The 19,528-nt window shown below is 31.6% G+C and overlaps 2 protein-coding genes across 2 annotated transcripts in view; one reads left to right on the top strand and one right to left on the bottom strand.

Annotated features, from left to right (window-relative positions):
• Positions 1-8,004, bottom strand: part of LOC127704275 (serine/threonine-protein kinase 38-like) — a 65,031-nt gene extending 57,027 nt beyond the window's left edge. The window contains exon 1 of the mRNA XM_052208270.1: positions 7,802-8,004. The gene's annotated coding sequence lies outside the window, so the exon portion shown is untranslated. The remainder of the gene's footprint in view (positions 1-7,801) is intronic.
• Positions 8,005-8,169: 165 nt separating this feature from the next.
• On the top strand, positions 8,170-18,217 carry LOC127704302 (transcription initiation factor TFIID subunit 11-like). The gene is made up of 4 exons (XM_052208311.1): positions 8,170-8,647; positions 12,398-12,485; positions 15,159-15,255; positions 17,893-18,217. The coding sequence occupies exons 1-4, from the start codon at positions 8,403-8,405 to the stop codon at positions 18,024-18,026; spliced, it is 564 nt and encodes a 187-aa protein (XP_052064271.1). The 5' UTR covers positions 8,170-8,402; the 3' UTR covers positions 18,027-18,217.
• Positions 18,218-19,528: the final 1,311 nt, after the last annotated feature.

Genomic DNA, 19,528 nt, shown 5'->3' with positions numbered 1-19,528 from the left:
TCTAATTTTCACTGTATCTTACAGAAAGTTTAACCTGAATCTATTGACCATTACATGATAAATAGTTACAAAATCAATCATCCTTATTGCTAATTTTTTGGCAACACTTCTATTTAACCTGAGTCTGTAAACCACAACAGTTTTTATTTACATTTGTTTAATATCATCATATACCTATATATATACCTATATACCTATATACCCCTGTATACCTATATACCTATATACCCCTGTATACCTATATACCTATATACCCCTGTAGTGTATTGAATTCTTAATGAAATAAAAATATTATCATTCCCAACAAAAATATAGGTATAGTGTGACAAAACATTACCTATGTTTAAATATACACCATATATTACTGGGGTTTGATCACCATTTAATTATAGACCACAAACCACAACAATAACTTAGAGGTAATAATACTAATATAACAAAACCTAAAGCTCACCCAGTCATTGCTTTCACACTTAATAAAACTCATATAATACAGCAATTATAATATATTGGGTGGCAAGGTGGTTTTGTTAGTACATGTATAGGTTAAGTACTATCAATATAACTTTTGTGGGTAGTTTTAAGATTTGATACATGCACAATATATTCTGACCTCTAGATCAAGACGTATAATAGTATTTTTATGATGGGTTGCTGTTTGATTGCCTTATATCAAACATGTCCTTTTATTCCTATAAATGAGGGTCAGAAATTACGAATGCCATCGATTAATATTAGCATCAGATATATCGTTAAATGAAAGTAATTTGCAAATACAATAGCTGATTTTGAGTGTACAACATTGAACAAGTGTAAGATGGTATTATTTCATATGAAGTTCAGTTCCTTAGGTTTTATCACAACAATGAGTTAATTTTTACTTTTTATGCATATCAAAATATTTAATGTTACAAAGTTGAAACTTGTAAACCATTATAGGTTGCATTTCTGTAAATATTGACAATGCATTTTCCCATAGGAACTCCCTTTACGGCTATAACTGTACCACTTTTACTAGGAAGTTTTGAAAAAAATCATATCCTAGAATGGAAAGTTCATATGCACTACTATTTTTTTCAAAGGTCAAAATATAGGGCTGTGCGGCATATTTTCAACGTTTATATGCTCTGAACTAAGAGTTTAAACTAACACTAAATTTCTTAACTGCCCCTACCTCGACTCTAGGGTTACTACAGATTTCAATATAAACAATATACACATGTATATTTACTGGTAACATTCCCAAGTTATGTCTCTATGAGATGCAACATAGAGATCATAACTGGGAACCAGTATGTAAACAAAAATTAACTCAATATCATTGAGATGGGAGCCATCTCTGTGGGCCCCGCTGTGAATAATGTGTGGTAAAAAATTTGTTTCTTTATCATTGGACATGGGGTTGTCAAATGAAACCAAAGTTTTTGACCTTGACCTTTGACCTAGGAAGTTGTACATAAATTATGACACACCCTCTGGTGTTGGTTTATATACATATCAAGTATAAACTTTGAAATCATAACGGTTCTCAAGATATAGAGCGGACACGATCTTTACCATAGGACATGCGGTTGTCAACTAAAACCAAAGTTTTTGACCTTGACCTTTGACCTAGGAAGTTGTACATACATTATGACACACCCTCTGGTGTTGGTTAATATACATATCAAGTATAAACTTTGAAATCATAACGGTTCTCTAGATATAGAGCGGACATGATTTGTTACGGACGGATGGACGGACGTACAGACTGATCACTATAGGGCGGCTGCCATTCGGTGGGGCCCTAATTATCTATGAATATTCTATATCTCCCCAAAAGAGGCGTGGTTTGAGAAACAGCTGTATTTACAAAGTGCAACCTTTACAGTGTGGTGTACCTCAGTTATTAAAAGACGCATATATCCCTGAACTGATCTGGTAAATCTACTGTTCAGTATTGTACAATGTAAACAGTATATATCTTTTTAAAGGTACATGTTCAACACGTTCAATGCATTTATTCCTATTTTTGTAAATCTTTTTGAATTTGAAACCTAGAAATTGTATTAAATAAACTGTTGACACAGAGATTTGTCTTGACTATCGGCATAAAATTCAGAAAAAGACAATCTGCTGGATAGCAACATTGCTAATTAATTCAAAGTCACTGGACCAATTAATGGGTAGGACCTCGAAATGGTTGACAAACTGAGATGTACAGACAGCAATGTAACTTTATAGAAACTATTGTATATTGTAAGCATTCCTATTAAACTAACTTAATCAGAAAACTTAACATTGAAAATTGTTAACTAATTGAAAGTCATTGGACCATGACCTAGGGGCAGGGACTTGAAATAGTCGTTAAATTGATATGCAATGCAACTTTATAGAAAATATCATTGATTTATCACAAATAGTTCATATCAAACTAACTTAAGCAGAAACTTATCATTAAAAATTGCTAATTAATTGAAAGTCACTGAACCATGGCCTAGGGTGCAGGGCCTCAAAATAGTCGTCAAACTGATATGAATGGATAGCAATGCAACTTCACACATAAATCATTGATCTATCACCAGTAGCTCCTATTAATCTAACTTCAGCAGAAAACTTAACAAGTGTTGAAGCCGTTACTGGAAAGCAATCCTTATGTCTCGCTTTCCTTGACTTTTGTCGCTGGCGAGACAAAAAGAAAATAACTTCTGTGAGCTGACATGTACATGTTATGATTGTTTTCCGTTCGAGAGCTGTACAAAATTTCCATCAGACATATTGTTATATCAAAGTGCAATAGTTAATTTTGAATGTAAGAAGGTACATGTACATATATGTAATGTACATGTAATACAGTATTCAATAATCCACACATTATTGAATACTTTGAATTCCAGTCAGTATCTAAATCATTTTTTTTATATTACAAAATGTATACTAATGTAACACTGTTTTGGTATTGTGCAAGACTATTTTATTTAATTGAATCGATTGTTTTTGGAGTTCTTTTTAAGTTTATATTTTCATTTTCCCCAAACTGATCTAAAAGGAAGAAAGAGGGTCCGGATTCCAGAATACAATGTTGCTGATGTCAGATATTTAGTTTTCTAAATTGAGTGAATAAACAAGTTCTTTAAACACTGAACAATTTCATGTCTGTCATTCAGAATGTTGAAGGCTATAAGGTGACCTTCTGATGTAGGGATGCCATTGTCTTTTATGTAGACAAATACTTTCAGATTTTTGAAAGGGTCTTTTTAAGTATTCTTTGAATACCTTATAATTATTATACATGTACGGGCATTTCCTTAATTTAGGGGGTAGCAATTACTTGTTAAGAAGGGAAAATGTACTGTGAACCATCTCGCAATTAAAGACTTAGTTATGTGTTGAGTTGCTGTTTCATTGACAATGATTGACATTTACCCCACATCTCTTTTATTCAAACAATTGAAAATTTTACCCGCAGTCATATTAACATTTAATGAAATTTATTCAATAAAATCCATAAGACAGATCAACGGCTGTATGAAATCAATATCAAAATGACTACTACGAACATTTATCCAACTACATTCTTCAGTCTTAAGTATTATGTAATACATGGTCTTCATCAAACATCTGTATTGTTCTCCTCTTGTTTAATATTGTACATCCATACAATTATGTACATGTAATTAATTCTACCAATGAATTATATAAACAACTGAACATATTCTTGTTGACATAAAGCTAACACAAAGTTTATGCAGATTCAGGAATGTATACTAATTACGTTAAGTAAATTATAGCATTTATTTGCAAAATTAACAGGTGTCAATGTAGAATAAATGCCATACCTTATTACAAATGTATAATAATCACAGCATTCTACTATTACTGACTTGGACCATGGGACAAAAAATTTATTTTATCAATAAGCATTGCATATGATGTATTCTCTGCTCTTAAAGAATTTTTCATCTGTGGTTTTTTTTTCTTCCACTTAAATTTTTTGGATGGTGATGTTCCTTTGCACAATTACAGTGTTTATAAAGTCAGGGATTTTGTTACCACTAATCACTTTAAACCCCTACTAAATTCTTCCATTGATACAAAGATTTGGTTTGGAAGTTTGGCTTTACCTGTAGAAAACTTATATCAAACAGAATAGCACATCCTAATTTTTACAGAGTTGTTGTTTACAGAGTCCAGAAATTTAAATACCATCTGGGTAAACTTATCGATCCTTTAAAAAAACTTATTCTAAAAGGTTACCAATTCAACACTGTCTTTGATCTTTGAATATTGTTTTTATTGGTATAAATATTAATTTTGTTAATAGTAAATTAAAACCAAACTAATATTATTGTTATATAAAATACATATGCACATTTACTGTTCTGCAACCTGTTGATACCTATATTTTGACATTGCACAAGATCATGTTTTTCTCTGACTGTTAATCTGACTTTACACTAATTCCTTTGGATTTTGGATGTGTACTGACTGATATTTTAGTCTTACATTTAGATCCACGATTGTTTTTATTAATTGTCATTGGCTTTGAACTAACTGTCAAGTAAATGTGAGTTCTCTCAGATTTGTACTTTGTGTCTTCTTTGTTGTGGGGATGTAAATACCCTACCACATCCAGTCTGTGTTTTTGTAACTCGTTTTTCTGCTTTGTATCGATCTGATGAGTTAAGCCCTTTTCTACTGATTTTTATAGTTTGTTCATATGTTGTGATGTAACACCAATGTTCCAGTTTAGGGGGAGGGTTTGGCACAGCAAACCTGTTTAACCCATCACATTCTGTATGTGCCTGTCCCAAGTCAGGTGCCTGTAATTCAGTGGTTGTTGTTTGTTGCTGTATATCATATTTGTTTTTCTTTCATTGTTTTGTACATAAATCAGGTCGTTACTTTTCTGGTTTGAATTGTTTTACATTTGTCATTTTGTGGCCTTTTATAGCCGACTATGTGGTGTGGGTTTTGCTCATTGTTGAAGGCCATATGATGACCTATAGTTGTTAACTCCTATGACATTTGGTCTCTGGTGGAGAGTTGTCTCATTTTCAATCATACCACATCTTCTTATTCTAATGTTTTGATCAAAACTTTGAAAACAGAATTCACTCCAGACTATAACCACTATAGTACAGAAATCAATTTTCATGTGTGTGAAAGAGCTTGTTGGATTTGGAAATTAATCTTTGTGTATGATAGAGCTTGTCTGATTTGGAAATTAATCTTTGTGTATGAAAGAGCTTGTCTGATTGGGAAATCAATCTTCAGGCGTGAAAATGCATATTGGATTGGGAAATCAATCTTTGTGTGTGTGTGAAAGAGCTTGTTGAATTAGGAGATAATTCTTTTGTGTGTGTGAAAGAGCTTGTTGGATTGGGAAATCAATCTTTGTGTGTGTGTGTGAAGAAGCTTGTCTGATAGGAAACCAATCTTAGTGCACGTGTTTGAAGGAACTTGTTGGATTGGAAAATTAATTTAAGTGTGTGAAGGAACTTGTTGGATTGGAAAATTAATCTTGGTGTGTGAAAGTGCTTTTCAGTGGTTTGCTGAAGATTTTGATTATGAATCCCTTCACCAATAAAAACTGGATGCAATGAAATTCAATGATGTACATGTACACACATGTACAGATGTAAGCAGAAAGTGGCAAACACTATCAAATAAATTAGATATAAAAATATAATCAAGAATCTGTGGTAGGACATAAATTCCTGGTACTCGGTCAGGTAATTATTTATAAGAGCAACTAAAAGCAGAACGATCAAGCTTACAATCGGTGCAATTTGGAGAAAAATGAACTGTTTTTAGTATGTGGTGTATGGAAAACAGAAAGTTATTTTTCCCAAATTGTGCTGATTGTGCTGATTGTAAGCTTGATTTTACAATTCAGTTGCTTAGTTGATTTTACTTGTGTAAAAAACATGTGAAAGGTAAAACATGCAAACTAACATGTAACAGCAGGGTTTAAGCTAGGATTTTGAGGGCTTTAGTCACTTTTGCGCGAGATGAAAATCAACATTATTTTGGGTAACAGCAAAGGGACCAAGGATGTGTGTATATAACTAGCTATACATCTTTGTCAAACTTTGAAGGACTAAGGCATAAATTTACTAGGCAGTAACTGCAATGGTTTGACTGATGTGGCACTTCAAAAATGAAGATTAGGATATAAAATCTGGAAATCTAGTTCAAACTTTCACTACGGCCCCAGCTTGTCTGGCGATATAGCCGTTGGACGTCAGAGTAATCTCGGACTAACTTTCACTTCAATAAGTTTCATGTGCCCAACAAAAAATGGCTTCAATTTGTCAGTTGGAACAAAGGATTTGTACAAATCCTTATTGGAACGATTCTAATAACTGCAAATTGTAATCGAGAATTGATCACGTTTACTTTCGATTTTCAAATGAAATGAAACGGGAAGTGACAAGTAGATTAATTATAAATTCAAAATGAATCCGGATTCATCTACGGATTGGTTCGTGTTTAAAAAAGGCAGGAAATTATCATTTTTTTATTTTAATTTGCTTATTAAGAGCTATATTTGTCTCTTTCATTTATTTTGATACTAAATTTATTTTGTATTTTACGTTTTAGTGTCTTTAAATTCATAGGAATACTTTCACGCATGCGCAGTACATCGGAAAGGAAGCACCTGTTTGACTCGTGAAAACATTTCTGAACGTTCTGAATAAAGTTCTATCTTTTTAATCGAAATTGAAAGTTTTACATCAAAGATGACGAAAATAGGATCATTTGCCGAAACTACGACAAACGAACTGCAAATTGTGATCATTTTAGAAACATTGAAATTAAAAAGCGAACTGTCAGGGGGAAAACAATATTTTGTTCAAATGACGAAACTACGACAAACGAACTGCAAATTGTGGTCGAAGGCCTTTGGAAATATTGAAATTTAAATACCGACTGACTGATTTAACTGGGGAGAATAATTATGATGGTCAATTATGAAGTTTGGTAATAATTAACAGATTAGTGACCTATCCAATGGCGATAAGCGGATTAACTGTAATCACAACTTTATAACACTTGTTGTAAATGTTAATTAGCGGAGGGTCATAAACTTGTCAGAAACATAAAGACAGGTAGAATTGTTTTTCAATGCGAAAATATTTTTACACTTTCAAAATTCAAGTGACGAAACTGATTTGAAATACTTTCGTTATTTTGAAAACAGTTTCGTAAATGACGGAAGTGACGAGCGCTAGCAAAATCACTGTGTAACAGCACCATGTTGTTAAATCTGAATCATGTGAATAGATTTCATAATGGAACGTACATGTATTTGAATTAATTATCTGTATGAATATGTTTCATTATTTTGTGCTTTTATTTTAGGAAGACGGTGGTAATCCCATACACATGATACATGGTGCTTTTTGAAAATACTTGGAAGAAAACTGATTTTATAAATTGATGAAATTGATGCTTTATCCCACTCGTTTAAACCCAAATATAAAAATGTCATACTTTTAACATACATGTATTATTTAAGATTTCCAGTAACCAATTTTACTTCCTATAAGTTTGGTCTTGTCCATTATTCCAGTTATTTAGTGCAGACATGCATTCAAAAGTTTCTGAGTTAGACTGACATTCAATCATTTTGATCTTAAAACTTCTCAAATTTCTTCAAGTCTTAACTTTGATTTCTTAGTTGTAAGTAATACAATATGACACTATTATTTCTTCATACTGAACAGACAATACCAAGAGAATAACGTGGGGCTTTAATCACTCATGACTGATCCGTTTTCTGGTCGACAGTTATGACGGATGATAATTTACTTACCCGGGCCTTCAGGAGTTTATTCTTAAGTCTCCAAATTTCAGCGGTTAAGTGAAAATTCACATGGAAAAGATGACTGTCAGGCACTTTTCCCGTTCTCTTTCCTTGCTTGATAAAATGTCCAGGTGATTTCACTGTTTACTCTTACCGGAAATGAGGTCATCCGCCGATCATGTCATTAAATAGTTCATCAAACTTTACCAAATTAGTATTAATCAGCTCAGAAATCATCTTTATTTATGAACTATAGTATCATATCATCGTCTTCTCGGAGTTAATAAACGAAATAAAAATGAAGTTGGAATCATGAACCATAATGCTGAATCTTTGTTTACATTTTGAACACTTGTTATTCATGCGCTTTCGGCGGAGAGAAAAGTGCACTTTTGGTCAAAAGTGTACAACTTCAAAGTCATCATATACCTTTTGAGTATTTTCCTATTGAACTAATCGATTAATCTTTTAAAAAAGATGCCATAACGTCAACTTTTAAAATAATTCATCTGAGATTAGGCCTGTCACACATGTGTTTAAAACAAACATAAATTACATCAAACTTGAAAGTGCATTTGTACTCAGATTTTCACTTCCGGGTTAAAATAAAATGAGCCAGCCAAGTGATTCACCGAAAATCTCTCCTAAAGTGGAAAAAGATGTAGAGAAGGAAGGACAATCTGAATCAGAGAGTGAAACAACCCCAGAGAAGCAACTTAAGGAGTCCAAATCTGATGGAAAAGCATCAAGTGTTAGTCCTTCACAGGAAAGGAAAAGAAGGCTTGAAACACCAGAGGAGGAACACGCTAATAAACATAAAAAAGAAAAACAAGAAGAAGAACGATTAAAGATGCAGTACGTAATAAACAATTAGTTGGATGATTGCTGTATAGTACATGTGATCTCCATTCATCTGTCCCTCCGATATCTACATTGTTTAAAAAATGTAATCCAAATAATGATAACCCCTTTGAATTTTCAATCTGTGTTCGTTCCTCCTCAATAATGTTTCCTCCATTTCACGCTGACATGCTACACGTTCGCATTCTTTTTAAAGTTTTGGTTTTGAATTTTTTACTGTAAACCGGGAAATTTTTTTGTCGTCTTTATTTCGCGTTTTATGAACATAATCTTAATTCGCGCCATTTTGAATTCGCGATTACCCTGTGGCCTATATAAATATTTTCATAAAGGATATAGATAGTGAACAGCTTTACATGTACATGTATAGTTAATCAAGTGATAAAATTAATATGAAATCTTTTGTTTTCGGTTCATTAATATTAAAAGAGATTAAAAGTTGAATCATGATTGCTTGTAAAAACATATATGCAAGCGTACTTTCATTCCGCCGTGTATTTATTCAGAGTAACTGTTTTTCACTAGAGAATATTGGATGTAAATAGTGTGAAAGCGTCAATCTTGATATCCTTGTTTTGTTGATATTAGACCGGTTTATTGTTTACATAAATAAATGGGTTAAAATTAAAATGATTTTCAAGGAACCAGTTTAATTAATCTGAGTCAATCTAGTAAATAATATTGATGATAATGAGAAGGATGTTTTTATAACTCAAAATACTTTATCTATGATCAGGACATTGAACATGATACAAACCAAATTTAAAGAGCAGATTTGTTCTTACATAAAGTTTCAATTATAGAAGCATCCTTTGATATTGACATAGAAGATATGATTTTATATCCAAGTCGACCGAAAAGCAAATACACAGAAATAGTTCGGCAATCCAGTAAAAATAAATATTACAATTAGTGATAATTTTAAAAGCATATGATTTGATAGATTTGCATAGAAAAATTATTTAAATCTTATACTTAATAAGCATTATTGTGTTTATATCGTGCGTTGAAAATGAGTACTTATCACTTCATCAATGTATGGATGGATCCAAAGCACTGGTGTAATTAATCCCGGTATAGAATAACTAGTGCAATCATTCCGGTACAAAATCACTAGTGTAATCATTCCTTGTTTGAAAACACTAGTGTGAACATTCCTTGGATGAAAACTCTCCACTTTTAACATAAATCAACTATGCAAGTTTCAAATACACTAAAAACTATAAAGCCACATTTTATATATATTTCCCCTTCAAAAAACCCTTTTTAGAACCTTATAATGACTTGTGGATGTTTTACACTGGACCCGGATAGAAAAACCTAGTGAATTTTTTCGTTGGTGGATAAAAATTACTGGGGATTTTCTTCCGCCGGATAAAGTACACTGGCGGAATCAAACCACATATACACAATAACATAAAAAAAAACTAATTCAGAGTGAATTAAATAAAATGCTGTCAGGATTAAGGCTAATTAATCGATCTTTTGATCTTATTAACCTGTGTTGCTGATTCAACGAGGTAATACGTTTATAACTGATTGACAGGTGTCATTTACATATTTGTGACGAGTGTTGTTTACATAATAATATCCGTAATGTCCGCTTGCTTGAGATGTCTTTAATGTTAATGAGATTAACTTCAGTTAAAATCATGATTTCTAATATTGCATTTCATTTAGAAATACAGTTATGATTTGAGGTATCAATCTGTCGTCTGTAAAATCCGTGTTATACAGTGGTCCTCTACATATCCTATTCATATACATACATTTATGGTCTTCATCTTATGAATAGAGATTCCTTGAAATTTTTGCGGTCGTTTTATTTTCGCGTTTCAATTCTTACGGCGAAATAGCGAAAATAAAACTGCCGCGAAAATTTCCTTGTTTACAGTAATTGTGTTTAAGTTAGTGTATTGCTATAAAATAAAGATAACAAGTTTTTTTTTATTGTTTTAAAAGAAAACAACATTCAGAAAATATAAACCATTCGTGATTTGTAAATTATAACTAATGAATATTGTCATGATCTAATGCCAAGTTTATTCATATAAGACTTGCAAAAGAAAGGTGGAATATACCGAATGGATATCAAACTCATAATGACACTGAAACAAAGAATAACACAAAACCAAGGTCACAACATCCACAATGCACGTGTATTTGGTTTATATTTCAGCTTTAAGTTCCTACAGAGTATTTATTTCCATGTTTAAAGACGTTTGAAGATCAAAGGGTCCAAACTGTATAAAAAACAATTATCTTTAATGTTTTTCATTTAAAATCTTCATTGTTTTTACTCATACCAAGCTAACTACATGTATCTTACTTTACACTAAAGCTACATTGTAGTTATAATAACAATCATGATTTTCAAATTAGCTAAAATGTAAATTATTAAAATACCAATTAACATACAGTAATCATAAACAATTTATAATTTTTCAACTTATCACACAAAAAAATATTTTATCAAAAAAATTCTTGAATTTTTATTCATGAAAATATTAATATTTTATATAGACCTGATAATATTAATATTTATGCTTTGATGATTTCTTATCATGCTAACGAGGAATCTATATAAATCCAAATAATACCTAGCTCATCATGATTACAGCCTATGTACAATGTACATGTACTTCTGGATACACTGTTTTCTTGCCACATGTACATGTACTTTGAATCCCTGAAAACCTATCAAAACCATACAAACTCTGTAATGGACCTAAGACCCAAATGCATTGTGCATAAAAAAAATGAAATTGATAACATAGAATGTAGTTTAGAGTTATGTAGCATTTATACTAATTTAAAACACATTATTTTACATTAGAAAACAACTTTTGTCTCATTTATGCAAGTCTCTTGAATGACAAAATGGCAGTCATAATTATGGCCAGAGAACACAGTAATTTTGTAGTGGTTTCTTTAAGACAATAAACACAAATTTTAAAAAATCACACCTGCTCCATCTCAAAAAGATTTTTACAGTGAAGAGTACTGCATTTGTACTTTTGGGACAAATTATATCAAAATTATAAAAAAATTCACCAGCTCTAACTCAAAAACTGACAATTTTATGTAGAGCCAAGAGGGGTCTATAATTCAGAATTACAGCCTTAAGCATACTATTTTTTTTCCTTTTTTCAATGGGACTAAATCTTTACTTTACATTGAAACTCATGACCCTTTTTTAAAATGAAATTTCATCCCCTACGTATACTTGTACTTTCTATTTTATGCATGAAATATAAAAAAAATAATTTGGAAGGTGTATGAAAAAATTTGCAATCTACGATGTATACTGTCCACACTAGGGACTATTATTGTGGACAACGAAACCCAAAGGATAATAACTGTGTCTCTGGACCTTATGCAAAAGGTAGATACATGTACATTGTTCTCTTTCAATCTTATTTTTCTGCATTAGTGTAGTGTTCTTAGTGGAGATTAATGGAATTTAGGCCCCTGCCTAATTTTATATAACTGTAAAATTTTCAAACAATAAATATGCATACATTTTTTATGATATGATTTTTTAAAAAACAGCAACAGGATTTGACTTTGATTCAAACTTGATTGTCTGCTAGGTGTTGATGATACTAGTGACCTAGTCAGTTGTAAAGGACAGGAAGACTTAGCTGACAAGAAAGATTATATCAACTTCTTTTTCCCAGTTTGGTTTGCCTTTTTATTGCAGTTTAAAGAAAAAGTATTGTATAATTCAAATGCATATTTCAGGGTTTTGGTGTCTAACTTTACAGAAGATCAGCTTAATAGATATGAAATGTACAGAAGAGCTGCATTTCCAAAAGCTTCAATTAAAAGGGTAATATATAATATATATAATGTATGTTGCCTTAAATAGGTCAATCTAAACATAAACATTACATTATGTTGAAACAGGCCACTTAGGCCAGCCAACACCATTAGCAAATTATAAACAAAAAGTCGACAGTTCACAAAACATTGCATAGAAAACTAACAACTGAGCAACATGAGTTCAACTAAAAACCAAGGATGAAATCATGTGCTCATAAAGGGTAAGCATATCCTGCTCTAATAATGTTGCAAATATGTGAAAAACGCATTACTTTTGCGTAGGGTGTCAGATGCTCATTTTAATGCTCACAATGTATGGTTCTGTGGTACACTTCAGGTATGCTCAGCTGACCATGGGAAGCGAGCATGAACAATTAAAAAAGGGCTTTAATAGAACAGCAAATTGCCAGAACCATTTAAAGAAGAATTTTCTTTGAAACAAGTTTTAGTCAAATACAAAAAAATGTAACAGTTTCACAAAAAATCTTACATTAAAAATCACTATAAAGTTAAAATTCAGTATAAGTTGAGATCAATTTTACTTGTACTTAGTTTTGAAAAAATGGCCATAGGTGTATATAATTCATCAACTGAAAATTATCACTCAAACTGTACCTTTGATTTTGTGACATATAAAATCAAAGTTTCAATATAAATGACACGACATGAAAGGCTTATTTTGATTCTAATAGGAAAATTCAGATCTTTTGTACCAAGAAGCAGACCTTATATAAGACACGTATAAAGACAGCCATTTTGATTTGTCACAGCAAAAATATTTGAAAACCAATTGTTTCATGATAAAAAGTATAAAAATACATGTAGACTTACTTTTAGAATGATTTCATTAAATTTCCTAGCTAACAACACAAATAGAAATGTCCAATTTGATGATTTTGATATCGGGCGAAATACAAGTGACTTTGCACTGTTAATTGTGACTTCACTCACATTTTATATATCCTGAATCTTTTATCCCATATGATACATAGTGATAGTGATAAGTGATAGCTTCATGTACAAGTAACTATGATAACAAATATTCTGTATCAAAGTGAAATTAATGAATGAGTAAAACTTGTATAGGTATGGTATACGATTTTTATGCCCCCGCCGTAGCGGAGGGGGCATTAAGTTTTACCCTTGTCCGTCTGTACATACGTCCGTCTGTACGTCCCAAAACTGGTTTCTGTTCTCTAACTTGAGTTTGCTATGAGAATGTTATGAAACTTATACACAATGCTTATTACCACAAAACACAGATCAAGTTTGAATTTTGGTGGCGTCATTTTAAACGTTCTAGAGTTATGCCTCTTTATAAATGGAAAAATTGCAAAATTTTTATTTTCTTCTAAATATCAAGTTATTTTTAAAATTGGAGTTATCTTCCCTTGTCCATGATTATAGTTGAATCAACTACAATCAATGCTTTATACAATGCAATGTTTAATTTTGACTTCCACTGATAAAACACAGATCAAGTTGAATTTGGGTAGTGTCACTTTAACCATTATTGAGTTATGCCCCTTTATAAATCGAAAGATTGTAAAAATTTTAGTTTCGATTCTGTAACTTAAGTTTGCCCCAATCAAACATTATGAAACCTATACACAATATTCATTACCAGAAAACTAAGATCAAGTACAAATTTTTTGTTTCCGTTTTCTAACTTTAGTTTGCCTCAACCAAATGTTATGAAACTTATACACAATGCTTATTACTACATAATACAGAGTAAGTACGGAATTTGGTGGCGACACTTTTACCATTCTTGAGTTATGTCCCTTTATAAACATAAAAATTGCTGAATTTTTTAGTTTGTCTCAACCAAATGTTATAAAACTTATACACAACCGTTCTAGAGTTATGTGTGTTTACAAATAGAAAAATTGCTGAATTTTTAGTTTCTGTTCTCTACTTTAGTTAGCCTCAACCAAATGTTATGAGACTTACACACAATGCTTATTACCACAAAACTCAGATCAAGTTCAAATTTGGGTAGCCTCACTTTTACCGTTCTTCAGTTATGTCCCTTTATAACTATATGATATGCAAGCGGGGGCATCATCTGTGGGTCCACATGTGGACACTATCCACATTTATTTATTTATTTACCATTTAAAGTTGTTAAAAAATGAATTATATATCTGTAAGGGATATTGGATAACATGTACCTGTATACATAAACATGCAGGGTTCTCAATTAAATTGTCATATGGCCTCCTGATAATTTGAAGAAAAAGAATCACATCGAAAATAGAATCTTGATAGCTGTTAGAAAATAATTTCCAATAGCATCATATTCAAGCAATATAGCAATACATTACCCAGGCCATAATCTTGCTAAAAGACCTGGGGAGAACATTGCACAGCCCTGTGATGAGTTTAGGTGATTGATAAGTTTTATTTCAGTCCATTGTGTTTTGGTTTAAACTGTCATTTTAAAAATAAGAAAACATTTCTTAGACATGGTACAAAAATATATGACCATGAGACAACTCTCTACCACAGAACAAATGACAGAGAAGTTAGCAACTATACGTCACTGTACGACCTTCAACAATGAGGGAATTCCATACTGCATAGCAAGCTACAAAACTCCCCAAAATGACAAATGTAAAACCATTTTTATTAGTTCTTTTTCTGCCTGTTTATGATGATGATGCATATAATTTTGTAGCTGATGCAATCCATCACCAAATCCAGTGTATCACAGAATGTTGTGATTGCGATGTCTGGTATAGCCAAGGTATTTGTTGGTGAGGTTGTGGAGGAAGGTAATACTTATATTGACGGTTTATCATCTTCTTTTATAATTTATTCATAATGATTTTTAGACCCTTTGGAGATATATTTTACGGTTATGAGGTTGGATTTTTTTTAAACTTTAATGTAACAATGGAGAATTAGGTTTGTTTTTTTTGGCAGCAAATTTTGTTAATAGTTTTATTAATCTTCAATGAAAAAATATGTATGCAAGAGAATTAAACATAATGAAAGAAAACATTTTGGTTGAACAATTATGAGATAAAAATTTAATATCAAATACTAATAAATAATCAATATCAAAGCAAAGACAATTTTATTGCTGTTCTTTATCTTGACAGTTTATTTGTTTTTACAATGAAGCAATTTGAACAACTAAATTGGGTATTGTCATAAACATACACATGTAGCACATAAATGGTTTATTTTAATTTCATTGCAAGGTTAAGTTTCGTCAAAGGTCATATTGACATATATATACAAATATTTCACTTGCTAGAATTTGTGTGTCATGTTTTATTCTTTTCACTCCACGTTTTTATTGTTTTTTAATCCTTGTTAGAAATTAAAAGTCAATGTTTTTTTAAGGGAGCTGCATGTATATAAATGCCTTAAAAGGTCACTGAAACACACTTATAAGTGTTGTCAAATAGTTTTTTATATTTTAGATATATATTCATGCATTATTTGGCTAGACAAAGCTTCCTCTGGCACCTATCTCTCCTGGTGATTAAATAGATAGGGATGTAAACTTTTACAGCTTATCTTACAGTTAAATGGTGTACAAGCAGATATAATTTTGCAGTGTAAAATTGTATATATACATCTTGTATATTACTTTTTAAATTTTCTCTTTGTGCGTTTGTATTTTTTCAACCTTTTTCTGACAGGGAACACTTTAAAGATTCTGTTATGATGCCGATGAAATAATTTTGAGTTACTAACTTAATCCCCATTTTTCATCAATATAAAGCTAATTAAAGGACATAGAATAATGTGTTACTAATTGATTATGGTGACCATAAATTGATTAATAAAAATAATCTCTGAGAAAAGTGTCATAAATCAATACATCAGTCAATGACTGATTGTTATGTGTTAAAACCATCTTATTTCTGATTTCAATCTTTATCAGCTATATATAGGTATTTAATATTTTGAGAAAGCAAACATTATTTGGAAATTAAATACTTTTATTACCATTAGGATTGGTGACAACTGAAATTTTCAAAATTGTCTAATATTTTTATCTAGCAAAATTCTGGATCATAGCTAGATTTCAACTCATATGTAGTTTCCTGTCAAGTGAGCGTAAGACAAAGAGAGTTTACTATTCTTTGTTATGGTCTGCAGCCAAGTAATGATTGCAGTTGTAATAATATTCAAGTGATTTCAACTTTACCATATTTTACTATTTTACAATTGAAACAGATAGAAGTAAAATTGTATTGGTTTTTATACGACCGCAAAACAATTTTGCGGTCGTATATTGGTATGATGTTGGCGTCGTCGTCGTCGTCATCCGAAGACACATTGGTTTTCGCACTCTAACTTTAGTTTAAGAAAATGGATCTCTATGAAATTTTACCATAAGGTTCAATACCACAAAAGGAAGGTGGGGATTGATTTTGGAGGTTATGGTACCAACAGTTAAGGAATTAGGGGCCAAAATAAGCATTTTTGTAACTTCCAGACATAACTTGTGTGTTAGTGTATGGATCTCTCTGACATTGTACCACAAGGTTCCATATCACAAAGGGAAAGCTGGGATTGATTTTGGGGGTAATTGCCTCCAAATTTTAGGAATAAGGGGCCAAAAAAGGGCAAAAAACAAGCATTTTTCTAGTTTCATGACAATAACTTGTGTGTAAGTGTATGGATCTCTCTGACATTGTACCACAAGGTTCCATATCATAAAGGGAATACTAGGATTGATTTTGGGGGTAATTGCCCTAAACGTTTAGGAATTTGGGGCCAAAAAGAAGCATTTTTTCTAGTTTCCAGACAATAACTTGTGTTCAAGTGTATGGATCTCTCTGAAATTGTACTGCAAGGTACCATACCACAAAGGGAAAGCTGGGATTAAGTTTGGGGGTGATGAATCATAAGGGGGTTCAAAAAATTTGGGGGGGATTTGTTTTTCCTTTTTTTTCTTTAAAATTTTCCATTTTAAATTGGTTATTTCTGATTTATATATAAAAGCAAATAATAATGATATGGTCTGGATAGGTAAATTAAAAAAATTTAAGTTCTTAGACCACATTCATTCTGTGTCAGAAACCTATGCTGTGTCAAATATTTAATTACAATCCAAATTCAGTGCTGTATCAAGCTTGAATGTTGTGTCCATACTTGCCCCAACTGTTCAGGGTTCAACCTCTGCGGTCCTATCAAGCTGCGCCCCAGCGGAGCACTTTATTAAGTATTTAATTTAAATTACCATATTTCTTTGGTAGAAACTTATTTTTAATGTAAAAACCATTGTTTCTCAAATGAGATGGAGTTTAATGCAGCGTATAGTATAAGTAGAGGTAACTGGTCGTGAAAATTTCAGTGCATTGTTTTAAATACTTATTTACTGTTTATATAGTATAATTACCTCATTATACATCCAAGAAAATTTATTTTTGTTGTTATTTGAATTTCAGCTCTTGATATCATGGAACAGTGGGGAGAATCAGGACCAATTCATCCCAAACATTTACGAGAGTCAGTTAGACGACTGAAACATAGAAATCATTTACCAAACTCTAAAACAAAGAAAGTTCTTTTCAACACGTGAAGAATTGAAAAATGTATCAGAATGGACAAAAGAATGGGCTCTTTGGGCAAAGAGCATATGATATACCATCACCATCAGAAAATAGTACATGTATATGTATTAACATTGCTGTAAATTAATTTCAGGTCCAAAAGAATGAATGGAATAGTTGTTATGAAAATGCTCTTTTAAATTAAAACAGTGTTGTATGATTTTTTTGTCAGATGCTTGTTTTTTTACAAAAACCAGTTTAACCTGCAGTGAAAGAGGACACATAGTGCATATTATTTTCTTGATACTTTTTGATAATCAGCTATACAATTTGCTGGAAATTGTATGCTTTAAATCATGGCATAGTCATTATCATTTTAAAAGGTAAAAAAAAAATAAAGAGATTTTGGATTCACAAGGATAAATGTTTTTATTAAAATTTTAATGATTTTCTTACTGTTGCTCAGTCTTTAGTTTTCTATGTTGTGTTTTGTGTTCTACTGTTTGTCTTTTTTTTAGCCATGGCGTTGTCAGTTTATTTTCAACTTATGAGTTTGAATGTCCCTCTGGTATCTTTCGCCTCTCTTTTACTGTTATTGAGGACTTAGTTCTCATATTTTGATGTGTCCCTTATTGGTATGACTTCTAGATCTTGTGTTGAATTTAAATGCCCTAATTTTAGTCTGCACCAAAATCTTTTCCAACTACATACTAGTCCGAAGACCAATATTCAGATATTTTTCTGATTTGTCTAAACAAAATTTGCAATACTTACTACCGGTAGTCTGAGAAAAGTTTTACTAGTCTGGGGCATCGGACTAGTGTCTAATTGTAATTTTTTTATGGGGAATCCTTGAGATTTGCAGAGTTTAGAAATTTTCTTGCTTGTATTCTTACAATGTTGATAGATTGTTTGTTATTTGCTTGATGCCCAGTGGTAAATATTACATTCATATTCAGGACGACCTTCCTTTGTAGTATAAAGGTACACTTAAATTCTATAAAATATCTTCCTGATGAAGGATGGTTCTAAGTTATGGCAAATCAGAGGTGATTTACTCTGAGATATGGACTTGATCAAGTCAACTTAACATTGATCAAGGAAAATAGGTTGAGGCCAGGTGATCCCTGTTTGACAGACATATAGACTGTGCATGGAACCCATATACCAAATATAATTAGAAAAATTGAACATTGACCAATGAACCTTGCCAGACAACATATACACCATGCAATCATTGCATACACCAATTGTAGTTGACCTATTGCTAACAGTATTTAAATAACAAACAAAACTATGAAAACTTTACATATGACTAATGAACCATAAAAATGAGGTCATGGTCAGATAAATCTTGCCAGATGGACATATCTGTTACAATCATTCTATACACCAACTTTAGTTTACCTATTGCTTATGGTATCGAACAAATCAGAAAAAAATAAAATAGAACACTGAACCATGCTAGACAACATGTACACCATGCAATCATTGCATACACCAACTGTAGTTGACCTATTTCTAACAGTAT

The sequence above is a fragment of the Mytilus californianus genome, unplaced genomic scaffold (assembly GCF_021869535.1).
Source record: "Mytilus californianus isolate M0D057914Y unplaced genomic scaffold, xbMytCali1.0.p SCAF_6, whole genome shotgun sequence".
In the NCBI taxonomy this organism is placed as follows: Eukaryota; Metazoa; Mollusca; class Bivalvia; order Mytilida; family Mytilidae; genus Mytilus; species Mytilus californianus.
The sequence above is the reverse complement of the archived record's forward strand: the minus strand, read 5'-3'. Positions and strand labels throughout refer to the sequence as shown.